At 42.7% G+C, this 26,043-nt stretch overlaps 1 protein-coding gene across 5 annotated transcripts in view; it reads left to right on the forward strand.

Moving 5' to 3' along the window:
• FSIP1 (fibrous sheath interacting protein 1) overlaps positions 1–26,043 on the forward strand; it is a 186,427-nt gene that overhangs the window by 44,329 nt on the left and 116,055 nt on the right. For all 5 annotated transcript variants that reach the window (XM_043517511.1, XM_043517510.1, XM_038407140.2 and 2 more), the window contains one exon: positions 18,078–18,215. In XM_043517511.1, the coding sequence (XP_043373446.1) occupies positions 18,078–18,215 (138 nt within the window). The remainder of the gene's footprint in view (positions 1–18,077; positions 18,216–26,043) is intronic.

Below are 26,043 nucleotides of genomic sequence, written 5' to 3' on the forward strand. Positions count from 1 at the left end.
CATCATTTGGTAATGAGCTACAGTTAGTAGTAATCACTCAAAGTAAGCTTTCAATTTATATTAATACTAGAAACACAAAAACTATGGTAAAATAACATTAAGGTTCTAAAGTCAAGCATTCAAAAGTTAGGAAATGCTAGAATTGAAGTTGCCTGTGTAACCTTAATTTAGCTTCCTTGGGCATCTCTGCATTATGTCTTTAATTACATGATTGCATGCTATGTTTTCCACAAAATGCCTGCCTCCATCACTGCACAGAATGGACCTGCTCTGTGGATGACTCAGAGTTGAAGGTGTCTGATTGTTTGTAGAACCTCTGCCTCATTTGTTGCAGCAGTTAAGTGATTCGTGAAGGAGGCATGGGATTGTGGGAAGAGAATGCGTAGTTTCACATTCACATAAAGCAGTTGAATCCTGCCCTGGAGATTTAGATTTTATCCCTATTTTTGCCTCAGAGTTCTTATGTGATGGTAGGCAAGTCATGTAAACCAAATTTTTTTCACAGGTGGTCACTAATTGTGTGTTCCTCATCCTCTGGGTGCCCAAAGTGAGACCCTGGGATTGGATTTACAAAAATGCCGAGCACTCACCATGGCAGCTGAAATCAATGGGAACTGTGCTTTGAATGTATAAAGTGATGTATAATGCTAAGTATTCTGAAAAATCAGGACCTAAGTATCTCAAATTGGGCACCTAAAATTATTGGGAACTAGTGACCTTAATCTCTCTGTGCCTCATTCATAAAATGGGAATAATACCCCCGCCCCTTGCCTTGCAAGGATGCTTTGAAAATTAATGTTTGTAGAGCACTCTGATACTATAGGTATGAGCACGGTAGAAAACCCAGGTGAAAATTAATAATTCTATGTTACAGGATTTGAATAGTGTGCAGTAAATAAGACATTGCACCACACATTTGAAAAAATGAGGTTGAAGCAAAATACTGAATAGCTGCTTATTAAGTGAGCACCTTCCATCCTGTGCACTGAATGAAGCAGGGGTCCTGTGGAAAAAATAGTATGTGATCATGTAATTAATAGCTGTATGATAATGAATATGCACAAGGGAGCAGAATGAAGGTTGCACAGGCAACCTTTTACTGTAGTTTTCATGTGTGTAACTTCCTTGGTTTATTAAAAACAAACTAAAAAAAAACTAGCTTTGACTATGTCACATATTGACACCCACACAGTTAATCATCAGAGTTAGAACATTTTAGATCTACTGCACAGACATCTACCACTTGAACTTAGGGAGTAACTGGTGGTGGTAGTAGTACTAGTAGTAGTAGATTGTCATTTTTTTAAGCAGACAACTACTAGAAGGGGATGAGATGTACTTTGTGAGTGGATTTCACAGATACTTTCAGACAGCAGAGGAATAGTAAGACTCAAGAAACCTGGGTTCCATTACAGGCTCTGGAGGGGAGTGTTCTATAATGGTCACAGACCCTTCTACCCATTCCCCTTCCACCCCGTCCCCTCCAACCTGTCCCTGGCTCAGTCATGTCTCTGTCTCTGCCTACCCTTCTCTGCCTACTCTGTCTCTGCCTATCCGCTCCTCCAGCTTCTCGTCCCAGTTCCCTGCCCAGCCAGTCCCAGTTCCTTTCCTGCCCTGCCTCCTTCTCCCTAGTCTTCTTGCCCAGCCAGTCTTTCCACTTCCTAGCTGTTTGATACATCCCACTCCTGTTTCTTCCCTCTCAGTTGGCTTAAAGCCTCCCTTCACTGGCTTCTTATCCAGTCTGTCTCCCCCCCACTCCCTCTCTGGCTTCTTCTCCCCGTGGTTTTGCCTAACTAGTCCCAGTCCCTCCACCTCACATAAACAGATCTGTCTCCGTTCCTCCTCCACTCCAGTTCCACCCCCTTTGGCTCCCAGTATTTGTACCCAACCAGTCCCAGTCTCCTCCTCTCCCTGTCCCCCAATTCCAGTCTCAGTGGGCTCCTTATTCTTATCTACTCCCTCCCTTCCCTGTTGCATTTAAGTCAGATGGCCTCCTCTACATTGTTGGGTATGAGGAGAGGGATCATTTGAGAGCAGAGGAGAGAGAGGTTCTCTGCTCTCAGTTCAGGTGTCTAGTCCAACCCCGACCGAGACCAGCAGCAATTACAAGGAAAGTCTTGCTTTGTCCGTGCAGCCCTGCTCAGTTGCTCTGTGGGGATGGCATATGTGTAGTCCTGTCATACATAGGAGCTCTGAGAATTTGAAGCATGGTCAGTTGCTCTGTGGGGATGGTGCATGCATTGTCTGGTTAACAGTAGGAGCTGTGAGCAGCTGGATGGAATCTTCGGAGGTTTCAGACTTTAAGTCTCCACTGACTGCCAACTGAGATTTTTCAATGGCTTACAGTATGACCACGTTTAGGCAGATTTTCACAGGAGCTGCAATAGGCACATCTTTGGACACAAAGACCGCCACCCCCCCCGCCCCAGGCACGCACACACACACACTTGCCAAATTTCATGTCCTGCTCCGAAGTATGAGGGCGCTAGAGCTTCTGAAAGGAAAGATCATCAGGATTTTTTTAACGTTGAAAACAACATACTTTCTCATAACCTCATTCTTTGAAATGGCTGAACCTTTTTGGAAGAAACTCCCCTCCCGCCACCCCCCAAAAAATTCAGCCAACCTGCCACCCACTCAGTTCTGTGGTTTAAACCCTGCGAGGACTGTGGCAAGTCTATGCCTAGGAGTGACCCACACACTACTTGTCTGGAGTGTTTGGTGGAGAATCATCAGAAGCACTTCTGCAAAATCTGCTGGGGGTTTTGTCCCAGAACCCTTAAGGACAGGGAGAAACGGCTTAAGATCCTCCTCATGGAGGCTGTGCTCTGCCTGCAATCCAACCCCGGGTCAGCAGATCCCATCACGAGCACCTCCTACTTAGTGAGGAGTGCGCCGGCATTGTCGACGCACGAGCAGGGGCTGAGGAAGGACTCCTCAAGAGACGCTCGGCACCGCCACAGCTCCGCCCACAGACCACTGGGAGGCACTGGTCCCAATTCCTGGTGCCACAGAAGAAAAGGAGGCCTGAGAGGGATTGATTTTCTCCAAGCAAGCCGAAGGAGCCTGCTGCAGGGAGACCCGAGTTGGGCCACGTCACCTTGGCTCCACCGCCTCCAAGGGTCACGTTGACTCTTGCCCTTGTGGGGGTTCAGTTGAGTCTGGGCCCTTACCGCTCTCCAGACTGGCATGGCTGAGAGCTTGAATTCCCCTCCATGCTGGAGGCGTTCGAGGCGGCACAGGACCTCATGAGGCTGAGGCACTGTCCTTGCCTCAGTGGAGAGATACGTCGCCGGTGACTGCCCAACCCCTGATACCATGAAGGGGCAAGCTGGCGATGATGAGACGCCATCTCCATCCCCTGCACACCACTCTGTGGCATGGGCCGCCCGTGTGAGGGAGCCACACTGGTCTCCCCAGTCCCGAGCATCGCTTGCCAGCACCGCTCCTCCATGGTCTTTGTACTCTGAGACCTTGGAGGCAGAATCCTACTGCTCCGATACGACCAGAACCAGAAGGTCCAGGTCCCGGTGCAACTGGCAGCCCTGTCCAGCACCGTGGCCGGGCAAGTGGCAACCCCCAACTTAGTGGCCCTTCTGGACACCCAGAACTTACGATCAGAGCCAGGGTCAGAGCTATGGATTGTGGTCCAGATCCGCGTCGGTGTTGGTGTCCTTCGGGCCACCGGCACCATTGGCACGGAGGGCATGGGCGATAGTGACACCTGCTTCCATCGTCCTGGCTCTATCCATGTCAACACTGACACTGCCAGCTTCAGTACTGCTATCAGCGGCATCGTCAATAGCGGGCCTGGCAACCTCAGCACCGGCTGTTCCAGCATCACTGACAGTGGGAACAGCGGCTTGGGAGCACCGGACACCGCGTGACCCCCTTGGCGCTGAGGGGAGGGAGCAGGCCTGTCTCCCAGGGTTCTCCTCTTTGTCCTCCCCAGCCGAGGCTGTGGCGGGCACATCAACGGCCCCATCCCTGGAGGTTAGCAGGGTCCTGCAGCAGTTACTGTGGTGTGTGGCCCAGAACCTGGGGATCCAGGCGGAGGAAGTGGTGGAGGTTGCCGACCCCATGGTAGACATCCTTGCCCCCTCCGGCCCTCTCGTATTGCCCTACTGCTGATTGTTTTTAATCAGCAAGACCACAAAAACCTTATGGCAACTCTGGCCTTCTTGCCCCCTACAGCTGAGAGGAACAAAAGGAGGCATTTCATCCCCTCCAAGGCTTACGAACGTCTGTATACCCACCCCACACCAGATTCCTTGGTCGTGGATTTAGCCAAGCAGCGCGAGTGCCAGGACTACCAGGGACCCTCCCCAAAAAAACAGGAGGTCTATTCAGTGGTGGGATTGCAGCTTTGAATCTCAAACCAACAGGCCATCATGAGTAGGTTCTCTTTCAACACCTGCAGCGCGGTGGTCAGATTTGCTGAGCTGCTGCCGCAGGAGTCCTACAACAGAATTCTCTGTGCTGGTAGAGGAGGGCAAACTCATCGCCTGGGCTTCCCTATAGGCGGCTCTGGATGGAGCAGATGGCTACGGGGTGGCCATGAGGAGGAGCTCCTGGCTTCAGGTCTCTGGTCTTTCTTATGAAGTCCAGCAGACCATACAAGACCTCCCTTTCGAGGGTTTGGCCCTCTTCTCAGAGAAAACGGATAAAAGACTCCACAGTTTAAAGGACTCGAGGGCCACCCTCAAGTCCCTGGGCCTCCATACTCCCGTGTCTCAGCGGAAGCATTTCTGGCCACAGCCTCCCCCGCGATTTTACCAACCGCAGACCCAGCAGGACAGCTCTCAGAGGAGAAACAGAAGCGGCAGGAAAAGACTGCACGCATCCTCAGGCCGGGGCTCTGGCCAGTCCAGGCCGTCTTTGGGCCAGAAGCAGGCTTTTTGAAGGTGCGCTCGAGGATGACGTACTAGTGCCACAACTGGATCTATCCCACCTTACCTTTTCATCCCAACTATCCCCTTTCTACCTTGTGTGGGCCTGTATTACATTGGACCATTTGGTGCTCCGCACGGTAGAGAGGGGATATTCCCTCTAATTCTCTGCCCTCCTGCCCTTCCCCATCCCTCTTCAGGCACCCTTCTCACAAGCAACTCCTCGTACAGAAGGTGAAATCGCTTCTGTTGCTGTGGGCAGTATTGCTGAAGGGCAAGGGCTTCTATTCCCTGTATTTCCTAATACCAAAAGCCAAAGGCGGCCTCAGACCCATCCTAGACCTGTGAGATATCAACAGCTTTATGAAGAAACTGAAGTTCTGCATGGTCTCTTTGGCCTCCATTGTCCCTTCCTTGGATCTAGGGGACTGGTGTGCCACCTTTGACTTGAAGGAGGCGTATTTTCACATAGTGATTACACCGTCCCACAGAAGATACCTCAGTTTTGTGGTCAACCACACCCATTACCAGTTCACAGTCTTCCTTTTCGGCCTGTCAGTGGTACCTTGAGTACTTACTAAGTGCATGGCAGTTGTGGCCGCGTTTTTGCACAGGCGGCAGGTACAGGTGTTTGAGTACCTCAACGACTGGTTCATCAAGGACTGCTTCAGGGTTCGGGTGGAAGCACAAGTGAACTTCATAAGAACAATGTTTGACAAACTGGGCGTTCTCCTGAACATGGGAAAATCAACGCTGTCCCCGGGTCAGAGGATAGAATTTATAGGGGAGGTACTGGACTCAACACAGGCCAGGGATACCTCCTGGAATCGAGATTCCAGGCCTAGGTGATATCATTTGAATTCTCAGGCAGTTCCCTACCATCACATCAAGGAATTGCCTGAAACTGCTCGGACATATGGCCACTTGTACATGCGATGCAACAGGAAGTGTCAGCAGTTTTTCTCCTTCCCAAATCACAGCCCAGGCTCCATCGCAGATGCGTTCCTCCTCCCATGGGAGGACTACCTCCTATATGCATTCCCTCCCATTCCTCTTGTTCACAAGGTACTCCTCAAAGTACGAGGTGATGGAGCATCAGTGATATTAATAGCTCCAGCCTGGCCCTGCCAACACTGGTACACACCTCTCCTCGAAATGTCTGTGGAAGCCCCGATCACCTCACTACTCTTCCTGGACTTGTTAACTCAGGATCATGGCCGTCTGCAGCACCCGAACCTTGAGTTGTTGCACCTCAGGGCGTGGAAGCTCCATGGCTGAACCTGATGGAGCTCTCCTATTTGGATCCTGTCAGACAAGTATTCCTTGACAGTAGGAAACCGGCCACCAGAGCTACCTACCTGGCCAAATGGAGGGGATTTTCAATCTGGTTGGCACAACACCGTCCGTCTCTGATCATGTCCGTACCCCTTATACTGGACTATCTTCTCCACCTCCAGCGTTCCTCCATAAGGTTGTCTCCCAGTTTCATGTCAACCAGGATGTTTTTCTCCCAGTTTTCTACCCTAAGGCACACTCAAGCATCAAGGAACAAAAACTTCATTCGCTGGACATTCGTCAGGCGTTAGCCTTTTACATTGAGTAAACCAAACCGTTCCAGAATTCCATTCAGTTGTTAATCGTGGTAGCGGACAGAATGAAAGGGCTTCCAGTCTCCTCCCAAAGGATTTCATCATGGATCATGTCCTTCATCCGGGAATGCTACGGCAAAGATACCTGCCCCTCCACTCACAGCGCACTCCACCAAGGCACAGGCTTTGTCAGCGACAGGCACAAATTCCAACCCAGGAAATATGCAGAGCGGCGACGTGGTCCTCCAGTCATACATTCACATCGCATTATGCCGTTACCCAGCAGGCCAGAGATGATGCAGCCTTTGGTAGAGCGGTGCATCAGTTAGCGAACATTTAAGCTCCGACCCTGCCTCCAAATTTAGGCTTGGAAATCACCTAATTGGAATTGATATGAGCAATCACTAGAAGAAGAAAAATGGTTACTGACTTTCTTGTAACTGTTGTTCTTTGAGATGTGTTGCTCATCTCCATTCCAATACCCACCCTCCTTCCCCCCATCAGAGTAGCCGGCAAGAAGGAACTAAGGGGGTGGTGGGTCGGCAGGGCCCTCTATTGATTGCCATGAAGGCGTGACCCCGGGAGCGCCCTGGCTGACTCTGTGAATACTGCTAGGGGAAGAATCTTCTGGCTATTGTGCATGCGGTGCGCACGCACACCTAATTGGAATGGATATGAGTAACACGTCTTGAAGAACAACAGTTGCAAGAAGGTCAGTAACTGTTTTTTATCATCTTCAGTTATTAAATGAATCTCACATCCACCTATGATATGTATAATTCTGTAAAATTAATACAAAACTGTATTAAAATAATAAAGTTGTGAAGTTTAAATGTTAGGAAATGCTTGCAACTTTAATTCTGTGTATGACTCGATACTGTATTTAATTACATAGTCACCTATTTTTTCCTCAGAACCTGTGCCTGGTTTAGTGTACAACAAGGTTGGTACTTAGTGTATGAGGCAGTTGTTCAATATTCCAGTTAGCTAGCAGCAGTAGTAGGCTATCCTCCTCTGTGGACCAGCCACACTAGGGGGGAAATGAAATACACTGAGTCTGTAAGTTATATACACTTAGGAGGTCTAATTCCAAGCATCTGAGGTCAACTCTTGCACTGACTCTCTGCATGCATTATAGCAAGGTTCAAACTCAGTACAGTTCTCTACTACTTTAGCTAAAGGACTAACCTCCATCAGTTAGCAGCAATAGTAGGCTATTATCCTCTGTGGGCCAGACAGTAAAGGGGGGGATGTGTAACATATCGAAACAATGAGTTACATATGCAGGAACTACCTCATGTTACAGACCCACAGGCTAAGCACACAGATTTGACAAATTTTTTGAGAGGATGTGTGGCTAAGTGGATGAGACTTGGAGTTGCCATATTAGAGACTTAGGGTGAAAACTTGACCTCCCCTGAAGTTTCTGTCAGAACTCCCTTTTACTTCAGTGGGCCCAAGATTTCACCCTGGGGCTCTAGTCCCAGCTGAGCCAGAAACCACCTTGTTTAACTTTCCAGTTATTTTTTCTGTAAAATGGGGAGTGGGGCTGATATTTGCCTCCCTCCTAAGGTAGGAGGATAAAGGTCTGTCTCTATAATGAGGATTATGAAGGGCACACAATTATTTTACTAAAAATACTACGGAATTATTTGCACAAGTGAGTAGAAGTATTAAATCTACATCACCTGTCTCCCACCCATTGGGCTTTCCCTTGGGCTAACAAGTATCTTGCTAAGGGGCAGGGAAAGTTCCATTTTGTGTGTGTCCCAACTGGAGGCTCATTTCTGTGTGACCACTTCAGAATGATGCCTGGAGTGTAGTGGGGTCTGGGACTGTGCACCATGCACCGTGCAACTGGATGTTCAGAGAAGTGTTGTGTTCTTTTTGTTTTTAAAGCACCAAGTAAAACATTTTTCAGAGGATTCTCTTTTGCTAAGTTAGATTTTTAGGTGGACAATCCTTCCCCCCTCCCCCCCCAAAGTATAACAATTTCCTGTAACTGGAGACTGTCCCAAATGCTACTCTGTCAGTTTTTAAAAAGAGGATTTTGTTGATAGAACTAAGATATGATTTCATTACGTAGGATGTCAAAATAAAGTATGAGCCCTATTAGATGCTGTCATTTAATATAAAAATATTAAATTTAACTGAGGTTATAAATATTTGAGAACTGAGAGGTTATACTAAAATATTTCAGGATATCGGATTGTTTAGGACTATATTTATATATTAATCTAGTTCTCCATTGCACTTCATTCTCTTTTGCCTGCATTGATATATTTTTAATTACTATGAGTACAAAGAAGAAACATCTGTGCTTTTGAGGTTTCTGTGAGCTTCTAAAACAAAATAACTAGAGCAACTGATCCTTCTTCAGAGCAAACTGGAGTATCCTCTGATACCTTTTTCAATTTTTGCATGGCATTTCCTGTTTTTCTAACAAAATAAATCCCTTACTTTATTTCCAGAAACCTAAACTAGCATAAGTACTTCCTATGATCCTTTTGGGGAACAGTTCGTCTTGCACCAAGCATTCTGGCCAAATGATGTTGTGACTAATGTGTGTGATAATTTGGAACATTTTCAAGCATCTGCTATTTTGATTTAACCTTTCCCCAAACTGTATTTTATAGTTGAACTGCAAGCTCTTTCTATGTAGTTGTCTTTCCTGTCCAGCCTGCATCTCACTATATGTAACTGTTAATATACTTCCATGACACTGTGAAAAAGCATGCAGTATCTTTTTAGCTCCCCATCCCATCCTCAACTAAAAATGGGAAGCTGTAATTGTGTAACAAGGTATTCTGCCTCTTTAAGGCTGGGCATCTGGGGACAACCAGCCACATTCAATTATCAGACCAGCTGGGAAGGGGGTCAGGTGATTCCTATACAGGGCTGAGAGAGCTGCAGGAGGGAGGTTGGCTTCTGTGGCATGCCCTAGAGTAATGGAGAGACACTCTGGCATCTGGGCCCTTGCAACTCAGAGAGCTGTTTTTGGCAGAGCTATTCAGCCTACTATAGCACAGTGATAATCAGACTGTGGCTTGTGAGCTGAAAGTGGCTCTTTAATGTGTCTCCTGCAACATTTTGCAGCACAGGGTATCAAAACACGGAGTTATTTAATTATTACCCAGTGTAAAAAGAAAAGGAGTACTTGTGGCACCTTAGAGACTAACAAATTTATTAGAGCATAAGCTTTCGTGAGCTATAGCTCACTTCATTGGAACTGTAGCTCACGAAAGCTTATGCTGTAATAAATTTGTTAGTTTCTAAGGTGCCACAAGTACTCCTTTTTCTTTTTACGGATACAGACTAACATGGCTGGTACTCTGAAACCTACCCAATGTAAGTTATTAATCAGTCAGGATGTTTTACTATGTTATTAATCAAATAAGTTATCAACTTGCACTAGGGTATTATCTTATTTGCTGTGAGAATAATATATGTTGTAGAGGGGTAGTCACCTGCTTCTGCCCCGAAGGGCTTGAAATCAGCCCTGGGAGAGGGCTGAGGCTGTGAGAGGACTGCTGCTAGGGAAAGCAGCAAGCCTCAGCTGATTGGGGGAAACAGCCACATCTGCGGCCACGCCCCAATCAGGGCCCAGATGGCCTTTATAAGAGGGCCCTGGACCAGGAGGAGACACACTCTCTCTAGATGTTGAGAGGGAGGGGCCTGACTGCTGGGAGTTGAACAGGGTACCTAAAGTGGAGCAGGGGTGGGGAAAGGCCAGAGGAGCTGAGGGGCTCTGGCCTGGAAAACCCCCAGGCTGCAGGCCTTGTAGAAAGCCTATCAGTGGAGCAGAGCTGGGGAAAGGCCAGAGGAGCTAGCTCTGGACTGAGAAACCCCCAGGCTGCAGGCCTTGATTAAGGCGTAGGAGAAGGGTACTGGGGTTGCCGAGGGCAGCCCAAGGGTAATCAGAAGCAGCAGGTCCAGACCCTCCTTGCCGATGATGAGTGGCAATTATACTGCAGTCCATCCCAGGGAGCAGGGGCTAGATAGTGACTGGCAGTAGCCAAAGACTGAGGCAAGGGGGGGATAGAGAGTGGGGGTTCCTTGGGGGGGGAGAGACCCAGATCTGTGGGGGTACTGCCAGGGGGCAGCACTCTGGTGTGAAAGGGGCACCGGGGTTGGGGAGGGACCTGGGGCCCAGCAGCAAGCGGGACACCGGCCTGCAGAGGGCACTCCGGAGGCTGAAAATGCTAATTCCCTGGATGACCAGCAGGAGGCGCCGCAGGGGTGAGTTGCTGCCCCACTACAGTGTGTGTGTGTGTATATATATGTATATATATATATATATATATATACACACACACTAAATATTTCCTCTGTCATACTGTTTAAATATGAATATATAGTACTATAGTAAATGAAACAATGAAGTCACACTATTGTGATATTGTTAATTTTGCTCCTGAACCACTGAGGTTTGAGTATCACTGCTCTAGCATATATTCTCCCTGGGACTATTATTTGGCTAGATCCACAATATAGGCTTAGTGTTTTAGTGCCTAACTTTAGGTACTGGCTTCCCAGTGGAATCTTCAGCCCAGAGTTAGCCACTCAGGCTCCTTATACAATGTATGTGGAGTGTTAGGGATCTACAAATGGGATTCACAAAAGCCATCACGCTGAGCAAGGAGCCGCCTCAGCTAGCCAGTATGAAATGTGAGAAGAGAAGTATAGCCTAAGTATGGGAGTTAAGTGCCCAAGGCTATGCAACAGGAGGCACTTATCTACGCAAGCTCTCTCCTGGAGTTAGGGAGCTAAGCCAGATCAGTCCTTTTGCACAGAAAATAAAGAGGCGTTACTCCCCCTTATTCCATATAACCCAGTGGTTAGGGCACTCACTTGGGCTATGGGAGGCGCAGTATCAAATCCCCAGTGGGTCCGCTTTGGAGCGGAGATTTGAACTAGGACTGTCAATCAATTTAAAAAAAATTAATTGTAAGAATAAAAAAATTAAATTGTGATTAATTGCAGTTTTAATTGTACTGTTAAACAATAATAGAATACCATTTATTTAAATATTTGTGATGTTTTCTGCGTTTTGAAATGTATTGATTACATTTACAAAACAGAATACCAAGTGTACAGGGCTCACTTTATATTATTTTTATTACAAATATTTACACTGTAAAAAAGATAAACAAAAGAAAGTATTTAAATCGGTGGTCCGCAACCTTTCTTGTGGGAATAGCATATTGCTATTTCCAAAAGACTGTGGTGGGCGCCGGACACCCCGCTGCTGAAATGCCGCTGGCAGTTAAGGAGCATTCCTGCCAAAATGCCGCCGAGAAACGGCAATGCTAGGCGGTGGCATTTCGGTGGCAGGGTGTCCTGCGGGTGCACATAAATGCCCCGGTGGGTGCCATGGCGCCCGAGGGCACTGTGTTGGGGACCCCTGATTTAAATTCACCTCATACAAGTACTATAGTGTAACATCTTTATGGTGAAAGTGCAATTTACAAATGAAGATTTTTTTTTTTAACATAACTTCACTCAAAACAATTTAAAACTTTAGAGCAGTGTTTCTCAAGCTTTTTGTGCTGGTGACCCCATTTGGACTTTAAAAAAAATTGTGATTTTTTTTTTTAAACAGTGAAGAGCAACAAATTTATAAACAGTGTCTGTAAGCCTGTGATAGAATTTCTGCCATGTAGCTTAGTTCAGTGCAGCACAGAGTCTAAATTCTTCTGACATGGGTGCAACTCCTTTTGGAGACAAAGTTGACTAATGAGGTGAAATCCTGGCTTCACTGAAGTCAATGGCAAAACTCCCATTTGCTTCATTGGGGCGAGAATATCACCAATAGTCTCTGAAGAAAGAATAGTGTAGTCATGATGATGAATAAAGAAAAGAACATCCTTGTCATTTCTAAATCATCTGTTTTTGTTTCCATTTAGAATACTATCACTAATTTAAGAAATTTAGCTTCCAGTGTATGTAATATATCTGTCAATTTTTTCTGCTAAGAGTTGTATTTGATAGTACTTTCTAAGTAGATTCCCCAAATAAAATTGTATCATGTACAAACATTTAATTACCATAAGCTCCTGGAGGGATCTGCTTCTTGTCACTTCTAGCTATATTTTCAGGTGCTAGGAATTATGCTGTGACTTTGTTTCTGAAATCTTTAACAACTGGCTTTAAGCCTACAGTACTGCAGTTTGGGTATTACAGAAGTATACTTTATTAATCTCTTTGCAATCAGTCCAGTTGGATCCAGAATTCTTTTCCATGGTTAGTATTCTTTTTTACTTTATTTCTGTCTGAAGCATTTCTCCTTATGCCATCTTAATAAAATGTTTTTACAAATGCCTGTTTCTTAATTTGTTGTGTGTTCCTTAAAAATATTTATTCAGTTTAATACAATTTAGAAAAAATGGGATGGGACATGTAAGATTCATAGGGTAGAATAAATTCTCTGACCTTGTTAACCAAAGACGCACTATTGCCTGTTTGCTAGGTTGGGACAACAGGATGCAGAGTTGGTATGGTGATTACAAATGCCAACTTGAAGAACTGGAAAACTCATCTGGGAATAAAATAAACCCAGGATCAGTGAACAAAGAGAGCCTCAGAACATCTGCATGCTTGATTATGATTAAGGCTACAATTTAGTCACGGGTATTTTTAGTAAAAGTCATGGACAGGTCACGGACAATAAACAAAAATTCATAGACTGTGACCTGTACGAAGAATACCTGTGAATAAATCTTGTGGGAGGGGCTCTGGAGAGCCGTGGGGGGCACGTTCTTGAGGGGCGGTATCGGGCGACTGCTGCTGGGGGGGTGGGCGCCTGGAGACAGCTGCCCCGGACTGCGGCTGCTCCAGCCAGCCAGCTGGGGATCGCTGCACTGCTCTAGCCAGTTGGCCAGGGACCGCGGCTGCTCCGGCTGACCTGGGACCGCTGCCGGGGGCCGCTGGAGCAGCAGCTGGTGTGGCTGTCCTCAGGGCCATATGAACTGCTGGCCCCAGAGCCAGCTGCTTGGGTAGCCGTGGGGTCAGCCAGCCTGGCCCCTGCAGAAGTCACGGAGGTTGCAGAATGTCACGAAATCCGTGACCTCCGTGACAGATACGGAGCCCTAATTATGATATGAAGGCAGTCATAGTAAACCTGTTGGCTCTCCATTTATCTTTGATAGGTGCTTATTTCATTAGAAAAATTGGACATCTTAGCCACAGCAGTCAGCTACAATAACCAGATGAATTATATAAGAAACTTGTCAAAAGAGCAAAAGGTTGCTTAGGGAGCTCATGTTTTCATTAAAGAACCCTCTGGCAGTGTGTGCTCCTAGCATCCACACCAACGTGATGGATTAGATGAGCAGGTACCTATACTCTAAGTAATGGATGCTGTTTAGAAGTGTTTGTGCCCCAAGAGAATTGCAGGGCACAAATTTATTTAATCAGGTGTCTTTGTCAGAGTAAAGAGTGCAGTATTTGGGAAATAATGGTCGTCTTGGGTTGTCATCTTTTCCATCTTCACTGTTACTCAGCTCATTACCTTTTGGTAACATTCTTTTTTCTCCTCTTCCTCACTTCCCCCTAACCCCCCACCTTATATCCATACCCTTGCCAGATACTTCATCTTTTTCTTATATAACAATTCTAAATTCTGTCCTTTCTTCATCTCTAAAGTTAAAATCCCTTTTGAGGCTTTATTAATCCATAATTCAGATTATTGAACACTCTACTTTTTTGCCTTCCACATTGTACCCCTGCAGTCTAACTAAACCCTTTCTTACTGAGATCATCTTGCTTGTCCACTACTTTGACCACATCTCCTCCTCTTCAAATCCTCCCTTGGTTTTGCCTTCCTTCTGACATAAATTATAAGGTGATTGCTTTGACCTTCACAGTTCTGCACAACTTTGCTCCTGCCAATATTTCTCATTCCTCATTGTTCTACTGAGTTCTTTCTAACAATCTCATTTGCATTTTTCTTCTTCCATTGTGGTGCTTTCTATCCCTCAAATGCCCTTGTCATCCTGATGTGGCAAATTCCAATCCCTCCATTTTAAAATCCATCTAAGCGTAGTTCTTGTACTGAGCCTTACTGTTAATCCCCACCAGTTTTGAAGTCCTTTAATATTATGTATATAAAAAGTCAAAATCTGCTGTGTTGTTGCGTAACCACATTGTTGCCTGGTCATCTTTGTGCTTTTTGGTGGTATATGGTTTGTCTTGAGGTTCAGTCTTGCTCTCATTGAAGACAATGGCCATTTTGCCATTGATGTAAGTGTGGAAAGGGTCAGGCTCTTAACTTTGTTTAATGTTGTGTTTTATGTGTGCTGCTGGTGCACAACAATAATTCTAAAGAGAAATAGTCATAGTGTTTATATTCCTTTTTGACGAAGCTGCAATAACAAATCATGCAATCCATTCAATCTGTCTCGCTAATGAACTATCTAGATAAGTTCTACCTCCAACTGATAACTTCTCAAATTTACACACACTTAATTCCCTTACAATTGTTTAAAATATTCAAAATGTCATGGCTTCGATGTAGTAAACGTTTCAGTAATCATCTGAATGATGTTTGAATACATATTTGACTGTTTGGGTGCTGGCCAGTGGGGGAAAAACGTCTGTTTTGTGTATACATATAAATTGACTGGTAAGGTGTATATCAGAATTGTTAATGTAACCCTGACTCATGGTTTCCCTGTTATATTTTTCTTAAGTGGGGGTGTGTATGTACCCTGAGTATGCATACCCTGCACAAAAGACAGGAGGAGGAGGTGGAGGTTGTACTCCCCCGCGTTTATGTCCAATATCCAGTGGTTAGAGCACTTACCCAAGATGTAGGAGACCCAGGTTCAATCCCCCCTCTGCTGGTTCAGAGCAGGGACTTGAACATGCATCTCCCACCTCCCTGGGATATGCCCTAATCATTGGGATATATAGAGTTAGACTCTTAATCTCTTCTGTTGGAACTGTTCCCAACAAAACACAGTGCATTGGAATAATTTGACTTTTTATTACAATTTTATCATTATTATAATTATTTATTTGTACTATGGTAGTGCCTAGGAGCCCTGTTTGAGAATTCAGACCATATGCGCTAGTTTTTCAGAAATGAAGTAAAAAGACTTTACCATCTAACATAGGACAAGAAACAAGTAGTGGCTGGAACAAATAGATTTGGAATATGAGGAGATGTGGTTCATGAGCAAACATTGAAACAAGCAGCTTTGAAATGTTAAACAATAGTCATAGGCTCATAGCTCACTGTCTGCCTAGTGATTGTCAACTGGCAGGGATTGGTAGGCATTACAGCAGAGTTTTTAAAGAGGTGTTTGGAGGGGGATAAAGTAGTAGCTTTAGGTAACCCTAATATGCCTTCTTCCTCATAGGACCATATAGCATATACCAGAGAAGCAACAAGACTTAAACATGTTGAGAGACTATAGTGGGGTGAAATGAGGGAGGCGAGGATGGAAATATGGCACAGTTGCCTTCCACATCTATTATTTCTCCTCCAAGCACTTATGCATGTGGGACTTCTCATGAGCATGAAGTGAAGCATGTGTCTAAGTGTTTGCAGGATCAGGGCCAAGGCCAGTAAAAAGCCTTGTTCAGGACAATGTACAAGGGGAAAAAAAAGAACTTGGAGCCAGTAACTTTTCAGTTGTGTGGCTTCTCTCATCATTACCCTTTTAAAGCTATGTCATATTGAGATAAAAACATTTTTAGTGGCTTTACATGAAATTTGAGCTCTGTTCATTGAAGTCTAAATTCATATAAAAATATCCACCTGCCATTTATATACTCAAAACCCCAAATAAAATAGTGAAGCAAATGAATGGGATATATAACATTTAGTGACCTTGCAGTACCACTAATTCTGTGTTCTCTCTCTCTCTCTCTCTCTCTCTTATATATTAATAGAGAGAGAGAGAATCTTATAAACTTAGTTATTTTCCTAAACAAATTATAATCACAGCTATAATCCACACTGAATGGTACCCATAGAACTGGCACTATCTCTGTAAGTATGCAGATTATAAAGGTGGATTTAGAAATTTGACTTCATTGCAGAAATAGGTGTAATTTGTAAGAAAATCCTAAAGTTGTCACAAACTTTTCTATTTTACCATAATAAATGGGTTTTCTTACCTTGCAATCATGGGAGGAAAAAAAGCCCTACATCAACTCCCAATAAATGCTGTGCCTGAAGAAGAGTAACTTTTAATCTTTATTATTGGTTTCTTGAGCCACTTCTCCATATTGAAAATATGAAAATGATATACTGGTACATTGAATTGATGTATAGAAATAGAGATAAGTGGTGCAGGTTCTTGATATTATACCTTGCATAGATGTTAATTTTGCATACCTATTGACTTCTGTCCACTTATGTAGATAGCTAAATATGCATTTAGGTACCTAACCGTAGGTGGTCATTGTTGAGAATGTTGGCTGAAGATAGCTCACCCTATTGAGGGTTAAACTGGCTCAGTTTGGGGAGATTCCAGGCTTCAATAGATGACTCTTCTTATACCTCCTTCCGCTAAGCTTGAAATTTCTTGGAATTGTGATAGTGGGAGCCATTGTGTGATAGCTCTTGTACTTTCAAATACTCACGCTGAGAAATAAACTCCATATTGCATGATTCACTGGTGTTATGGTTTGAAGTCCCAGAGTCACTTATTTGTCATATGCATTTTGACCAGAAAATATATTGTTTTTAACACAGTCGCACTTTTTACAAACTGTAGCCTGTATGCTGAGAAGTTTTCATCTGAATTATTAAATCTAGAAAACTGTCCTTCTTTCCAGTTAAGCATAGTACTTAGTTTCCTTTACTGAGGAATATATGTTAATCAGAAATGGATGAGTTGCTTTTGAAAATAAGAGTGATTAATTAGACTAGGATTTTATTTAAATAGTTCGGCATAGTCTCTTGAGTTAAAGGTAATTAGAGTTTAGCAGATTTTTTTGCTGTTACTTTGACTACTCTATGACTTGGATTCTTATATTAAATCCTTGGTTACCAAAGGCAAATCCTGTTTTTGTCAATTGTAGATTTGCAATTTTGTCAATATTTAGCATTCCCAGTTGGCTAGATTCCATTCTGGTCTTTCTCACATTGAATATTACCTTAATCCCGCGAATAGTCCCGTTGATGTCAGTAATTAAGGTAATACTCACTGTGTGTAAGAACATTAGAATCTGGTCTCAGGCTACTGAATATTTGTAAAATTGTACAGCTCTGCTCTGTAGTAGTGGTTGCAGTCCAGCTGCATGTGTGCCGCATGGCTTGGCTATGGGTTAGAGAATGGGTTTTGTGTTTCATGTCCCCACATAGATCCACGGTGCAAAGGCTGTTTACTCAGGCTTCATATTGGAGAGAAACATTTAAGTGAGATTTTTGAAAAGTACTCAGCATTGGCTGGCCCTAACTGGTCCCACTGAAGTCAACTGGAGTTAGACCAGTGCTATGTGCTGTTGAAAAGTGTGAAACTAACCAATTATGCATAAATATTCGTGTTCTCTCACTTTTTTCTGTAAAGGTCTAATCAGCTTTTTTTTCTGCTTTAAAGCATATATTTTATGATGTTTTAGCCGTGTCCGCTCTTACTTTTGTCAGAAATCTCTGGCTTATGCAAACAGAAGTTTGGAAGCAGTTCCAGGTGAGAAGGCCCTGCAAGACACACGTGAGCAACGTGAGCAACAAAACCGACTTAAAGAGATTAATCAACAGCTGAAAAATCTGGAGGGAAATCTTGTAAGTTTAAACTTGAAAGCTGTGCTGGAGTGTTTAATTGCATATGCTTATAAAATTAACCCCAAAAGAAGAAATATATGATATAAGTTTCTCTAGTTTTGAGAGAGATTCCCAGTTCTAATGATACTCCCCATTTATATATAGGGAATATCTCTCAAACTCTCTTTTAGAATGGAAGAAGCCTTTCAAGAGTGACCACTATATACACATAAAGAAGTAAATATTTTAAATACTTTCTAATAACTTATAGAATTTAGTGTAGCTTCTTCACATATGTTTGAAGTAATTCATTGTGCTCTAAGATTGACTCTATAATCTAGTTTTGTTTAATTCATATGATTTTTTTTTTTTTTAAAAACTGACAGTTATTTACCTAGCCCAATACAGTACCTGAAGACCAATAGGAGGCAAGAAAATTAAAATGTTAGTAAGTGTATAAAATGTGAATTGCAACTCAGTAACACTTCAGAAAAAAACTGCATAATTTCTCAGTCTTAACAATAATTCTTTTGAGGTAAGAGAAATGGGGGAAAGAGAAATGAAATTAACAAAGATCTTCTAACCACAAAGTATATTGTATTTATGCCTAAAACATAGAGCAAGGTTGACAACAAGCCCAAACCTGGGTGATCACATGCATCTTCCAAACAACATATCAGACTTCTTTCCCTTTAACTCTAATTTGTGGACACATTTTTCTGTTATAGTTTGAAAGCAATGTAATAGCAAAATTAATGCTAGGTGAACTGCAACCTTCAGAGATTTTGTTTAGGGTACGTTTCTCAGAGTTGAAGAACAGCTGCTTATTTTTGTTAATAGATTATAAAAGCCAGAAGGGACCATTGTGATTATCTTGTCTTACCTGTATAACACAGACCATAGGACTTCCCTGAATTAATTTGTGTTTAAACAAGAGCATGTCTTTTAGAAAAAATCCAATCTTGATTTAAAAATTGCCAGTGATGGATAATCCACCTCAATCCTCGGTAAATCATTCCAGTGGTTAATGACTTTTTCTATTTTGTGTCTTATTTCTAGTGTGAATTTATCTAGCCTCAACTTCTAGCCATGAATCTTGTTATACCTTTGCTAGATTGAAAAGCCCATTATCAAAGTTTTGTTCCCCATGTAGTTACTTATGGACTGTGATCAAGTCACTCTTGTCTCTTTATGTTAAAGAGATTGAGTTTCTTGAGTCTGTCACTGTAAGGTCTGTTTTCCAATCTTTCTTGTGGCTCTACCCTCAACCCTATGCAATTATCAACATCTTTCTTGAATTGTGGACATCAGAACTCGCTTGCTGGAGAAGCACTCTGGAGAAAGGGGTTAGACATGGTGTGGGACTCTTTGCCAAGAGAAGCAGGGAAGCTGTCGGCCCATGAAGAGCTGTGAATAAAGCATGTAAAGAGGTAATACATGGAAGTTCTGGGGAGGGATGAAATAAAAAGAGAATACCAGGGACAATATGATTCTGGTGTGGGCTTGAGACTCGTTGTTACTGCTTCTTACTTATGGCCCTGCCAGAATTTCTGGAGAAGGTGCCCTTTTAGTTATGGCATCAACAGGGGGAGACCAGGACAGACTGTGGTGGGGCTATTGTTTAAGCTTAGGGCTGAAGGACTTGTTTCTTTGAAGTTTTGGACATGTGTTTTTGTTTGGACTCTTGTTTTATGCTGAAAGGGGAGGTGTTTTCCTAGGCTGTTGCTTGAGGGTTAATCTGTAATTCACCATTGCACTAGAGTGGACAAGAAACTGAGCAGAGGGAAAACCGGCATGGGCAACTTGATGCAAGAAAACTGATTTCTATAAAATAAATTGTAGATGGTTTCTGACTGACCTGAAGAGCTCTGTGTAGCTCGAAAGCTTGTCTCTTTCACCAAGTGAAGTTGGTCGAATAAAAGATATTACCTCACCCACCTTATCTTTCTAGCTGGGAGGTCTTTCAGCATAGTTGATTCAACAAGCATTTCTCAAGTTGAGTGGGAAAAAATTGGTGCAAGAAGTCTCATGTATAAGCCTGTCATCCCGGAAATCTCTATCCCAAGAACAATGGTCTGAGTGTAGTCTAGAACCTATGCTTTAAAAGTGAAATGAAGACACTGATTGTATCTGTCTCTTGTATGGAGATTAACAATATAGAGGATGGAGCTTGGAGGGAGAGAGTGCTCATTTCTGTAGTTGACAGATGATGATGAGTGATAACCACTGATGGAATGCTAAAAAAGAAACCTCAATAAAAGTAATTTTTGTTTACATCAATCCAAAATTCTTCTATATACTGTTGTGAGTAATCTCTTAAATAACAGCAACTGGAAGAGACTGGTGAAAAGTAATTTATTAGTTTCCAACTTTGTACATTTAACAACCTTTTGAATATAGTCAGTTTCACGGTTTTCCCTATATGGCCAGTTAGTTTTCCCTTTTAGTTTTGTCAGTCTTTCCTATTGCAAAAAGCAAGCGAAAATCATTTAAAAATGAAGAAAATGAGTTTATAAAACTAAAAAATTAGCACAACCAGTTTCAGCATGGTACCTTAAAATACTTGTAATTCATCTTTTTTTTAATTGACCAGTTTTCTATTAGTGCCCACTTTAAAGATTAAAGACATAGACTGTTTCTGTGTATTTTTCAGGACAAGAGGATATGGAAACAGTAGATTCTGGAGGAATCAGCTTAGCAGATAAATATAATTAATTTAGTAAGTTATTTTTGCTATTGGTATATAACCAGTTGGATTCAGGTGGAACTCCTGGAACTGCTGAGCAGACTTTTCTATTTGATTAAGAATTTGGCTAGATGGTGTTGTCATTTGTTACGCCCCAAATTTACAAAGCAACAAAATGTTCTTACCATGGTTATTCTCTACTAAGCATTCTCCCCCTGATGGAAGTGCTTGGTGTGCCCCTCTGGATGGCATGCTGTCGTCAAATCATCACAGGCTAAATAATGGTCTGTGCACTTGGAAAAGAACAATTTTGAACCACAGGTTTGTACAGAAAGGGCATCGTTGAAAATGATGGCAAGATTCTTAACCTGGATTCCTACTTTCTAAAGAGGAGGAGGGGGAGTTGTTGGTAGTGTTATTATTTATGATAGTATTCACAATGCACTTGGTGCTTTCCTGTTTTAAGGAGCTCAAATTCTAAAGACAGACAAACACGCAGAAGGCAGGAAAAAAGGGGTATACTGTAAGTTCAGTTAAAAATAAATAAATACATTTTGTTAACTTAAGTGGACAGGTAAACTATTCCAAATTATTTCTCTGGGTTGTCATTGTTAGAAAATTTCCCAAAGGCAATAAGGCAGAGGTGGCCTTCAGGAGAGTTGGATTATGGAAAGAGTAGGTCTTTCAAAAATGTTCTATGCGGTAGGGGTCAATGTAGAAGGAGGCACAGAAATGTTTGTGTGAGAAGCTGCCAAATGGTTGGATGAGGCCAGCATCTCTGGAAGAACAGAAGGCGAGGCATAGCATATGATCAGTGGTGGATTTACAGTTAGTGGGCCGTGTGTGCAGCTTCATTTTTGGGCCCCACCCCCCTTTCAGGACCCAGCGAAGAAAAAAAACGTTCTCTCGTCTCTTCTCCCTCCCCCACCCATTTTTCATTCTTTTTTTCTTCATCCTTCTCCTATATTATATATTAAGGGGATTAAATGAAAATAAAGTTAGGTACCTTGATTGGGGCAGTGGGTTGGGGTGCAGGAGGGAGTGAGGGGGTGGGCTCTGGTAGGTAGCTTGGATGCTGGGTGCGGGCAGCCTGCCTGTCTGAGCCCAGCTGTACCGCCAGCTGGGATTCGGGGGCAGGTTGCCAGATATTTGTCCTCCATTTTGGGGGCCCCCTTGTTCTTGGGGGCCCTGTGCCACTGCATGGTTCGTTTCATGGTAAATCCGCTGCTGCATGTGATGCTGGAGGGGACCAGAATTAGTCAGGGCTTTCAAGGCAGTTACAAGAAGCCAGAACTTGGTGCAAAGGGTGTTTAAATTTGCAGAAGTTTTGACTTCTAATATGGACTAAATCCTCCTGTAAGTTAAACTGGAACAACCTCACTGACTGATCACAGATGCTACTGGTGTAAGTGAGAGGAAATTTTCGCCCCTTGTTTTGAAAATAAGTCCCACAACTGGATTGTTTTTTACTCGATTTTTGCTTCTTTGGCTCACAATGTCTTTGTTCCAAAGAGGAAAGCTTGTCAGATGATATGGGTCCTAGTCTGGGACTCATAAACCTAGATTCAGTTCCCTCATCTGCCATAGATTTCCTGTTGTGACCTTGGGCAAGTGACTTAGGATGGATGTTTCAAATGTGCCTCATTGATTTAGGAGCACAAGTCCCACTGACTTTCAAAGGGACTCTGCTCCTAAATTACTTAGGATTTTCAAAATGTCTATCTTTAGTTTTTTTATGCCTCAGTTCCCCATTTGTAAAGTGAGGATAATAGCACTAACCTATTTCACAAGGGTGCTTTGAAGATAAATACCGTAAAGATTGTGACATGCTCAGTTACTGTAGTAATGTGGGCCACATAAATACCTTAGGCTTGGTCTGCACTTAAAAGTTACGTCGGCATACCTACATCGGCCAGGAGTGTGAAAAAAACACACCCCTGGCTGACAGAGCCATGCTGACTAAAAACCCCTGTGTTTTTTCACAAAATTGCTGTGCCGATGGAAGAGGGCTTCTAATCAATGTAGATAATGTCCTTTGGGGCAGTGATGTTCCTGTACCAACAGAAAAACTCCTCCTGTTGCGTGTGGGCTGCATCTACAATAAGGGGCACTCCATAGTGTGAACATTGCCTTAGATAGATCATCTTTGGTAGTTTAAGTATCATATGATGTCGGGTGGCCCCCCTCTGTGTACTTAGCTACCCCAAGGTTTGCAGAAGTGGGGAGTGGGTAGGGGGGCAAGAGTCAGAATTTTTAAAAAGATTTAGCATTCAGCACATTAATATATTTCACAGAGCCAGTGTGATTCTTAATTAACATGAAAAGAGAACTGGTACAAGAAAAGTGTAGGACGTACTTTTTAGCCAAACAAAATTGGAGAAAGTTAATGATTTATTTTGATCTATTTGACAATTATATACTCCCTTTTGTTCATTTTAAACAGCTGGATAAAAAAAAGTTGTGTTTTTTTAAAGTAGTATGCTGGGTAAAAGGAAAATAAATTATACATTTGTGTATTCAAACAAAGGGCTGAATAAAAAAAAATCCAAAAGTTAATATGTATTTTGTGACTTTTTAGGTTAAATTTTGGGATCAAATGATCTTTCCCCCCATAACTCTTTTAACTTGGGAGAGGGAAGACCATTCCTTCTAGGCAGATCTGTCAGACTACTAGAGATATTGCATGTTTGTCATATAGTTGTTACTATAGGGATGAATTCATTCTCTGCCTGAGGAATAAGGTGAACTATACAAATATTCAGTAATTTAATTTTTTTTTAGTGTCAGTTTAGTGAATTTTATAGTAAATTCCATGTTAAATGTGTAAGAACTTTTATTTTCTATTCTTGTTTTCTTCTATTTGGTAAAAAAGACAAAAATACTTATATTAAACACAATAAGATGAACAAAGTCTAATATTTGGAAAATTACTGTGTGAAGCTCTTGGAGGAAAGGGAGCTCTGCTCTCAGTGGAGGCAGAGAACAATGGGCATATCACAGTCACTGATTGAGGGTATAGCTGTGGTCTTCTTCTGTAGTAGTGCCACAAATGGGCCATGAGAGTGACAGTGTGGATACAGGAGGATCAAACAGCCTAAGGGTATATCTACACTGCAATCAGACATCGGAGCTGGCCAGTCCCAGTTGACTTGGGCTCGTGGGGCTCAGGCTGAGGTGCTGTTTAATTGTGATGTAGATGCTAACACTTGGCTACAGCCCGAGCTCTGGGATCCTCCCAACATGCTGGGTCCTAGAGCCTGGTCTACAGTCCAAGTCCGAATGTCTGAGTCAGCTGGCACATTCCAGCCTCAGGTTTTTAATTGCACTTTAGACCTACCCTAAGCCAGGGGTTCTCAAACTGGGGGTCGGGACCCCCCAGGGAGTCACAGGGCTATTACGAGGGGGGTTGCAAGCTGTCAGCCTCCACCCCAAACCACACTTTGCCTCCAGCGTTTATAATGATGTTAAATATATAAAAATGTGTTTTTAATTTATAAGGGGGTCGCACTCTGAGGCTTGCTGTGTGAAAGGGATCACCCAGTACAAAAGTTTGAGAACCACTGCCCTAAGCGGAGGGTACAATGGTCCTTCACAAAAAGAGGGTATGATAAAGAAAAATAACTGAATTTGAAGTTTTCTCAGAAGCAAAAATAAAGGGAACTTATTTACGTAATAGGGAAAATTCCTTATTAAACAGCAAGAAACAAAGAAAGGGAGAAGGAAAAGAAACATCCAACAGGCTTTATTAACAGCTGTTGCTTGCTTGCTTGCTTGCTAACTTTGGCTGACTTTTTAGCTCTCTTGCTTTCAACATTAATCCAGTTTGAGATATATACCATATACCCTTCCATCTAACTCACACTGTAAAAACCTAATCTCGCATTCCTTAAATAGGTGTTGCAAAGTAAGCTTGGCTAATTGACTCTTTTATTCCCATTGATTTCAGTGAAGTTAACGTACATAAATAGTACAGGATCAGACCCAAAGAGACAATGAGCGATTCAAAGACTCAATCCAAGTATGTGCTACTTCAGCAAGACAACATATTTAGCTTCTCATCTATTCAATTTCTAAACTGTGGTTGACCTCCACCTTAGTACGTTGTGGTTAGCATGTAAGTAATTGTTAATCAAATAGTTTAAGCCAATCTTGTGAATCTTTAATTTAATTGAATTAGGTCTGCTGGGGAACTGATAAAATAAATCCATGCTATGACATCCATTCCAGCCACTGATCCGTGCATTACTCTCTCACTCGTCACTGAGCCTTGGTAATGAGGTAAATATAATCTCAGGCAGTGTGTCTGCAGTCTGTGTGGTGGTCCACAACAGGACATTACTGCACTTTGGAATGTAATGGGCTGTTGAGTCATTAGAATGTTATGAATGTTAATAGCTCAGTTTCAAGGTTTGATCAGCATAAAACAGTATTTTCTTGGTATCTGCTATGGCACACAAACCCCTGTAACATGCCAAACATGTTTCCTTGACTGGATTGTATGTATATAGAACCTTATATGACAAGAGTCTTTTCTTTATTTACAGTATTTATCAACATAGAAACAGCCTGTTGTAATGTGTATGTCATGGCTGGGTTAGCTTCACTGCATAGTGTGAGAACTACTTCAGAACATTTTGTTCATAAAACTATTTCTGAAGGAAATACTGAATTTTAACATCACCTGTTGCTGGTAGCATAACAATGAAATTATGACATACAGTTTCAAAATTATATGGATGTGGCATATTTTATAAATTCTCTGGGTTGTCTGCATAAAATATGGAAGCATCCAAATGTAAATTAAGGTGGGGTTTCCCTTCCAGTAGTCAAAATAGTAGTATACATGTCTTCACTGAAAGAACATCAACCTTCAAAAGATATTCCACTTTATCTTGTCATTATGAAGGACATTCTAGGAAACAACACCTAAGAAGCAAAGCTTCTTGGAATGACATCGCAGCACTGGCCAAATTTGTTGTCACTTTCTCAAATAGAATACTTCATAATGACATGCAAAAATTAGCCACTTCCCAGTTTTTATTTATTTTTGGGGGAATCCACTACCAAGAGGATTAAGGTTATATGTAAATCACTAGTTTTTGGATTATCAATCATCTCCTAATTTTAGATCCCTGTATTAATAAATATGATTGCTTTCCTAGA

The sequence above is a fragment of the Dermochelys coriacea genome, chromosome 6 (assembly GCF_009764565.3).
Source record: "Dermochelys coriacea isolate rDerCor1 chromosome 6, rDerCor1.pri.v4, whole genome shotgun sequence".
Lineage (NCBI taxonomy): Eukaryota > Metazoa > Chordata > Testudines > Dermochelyidae > Dermochelys > Dermochelys coriacea.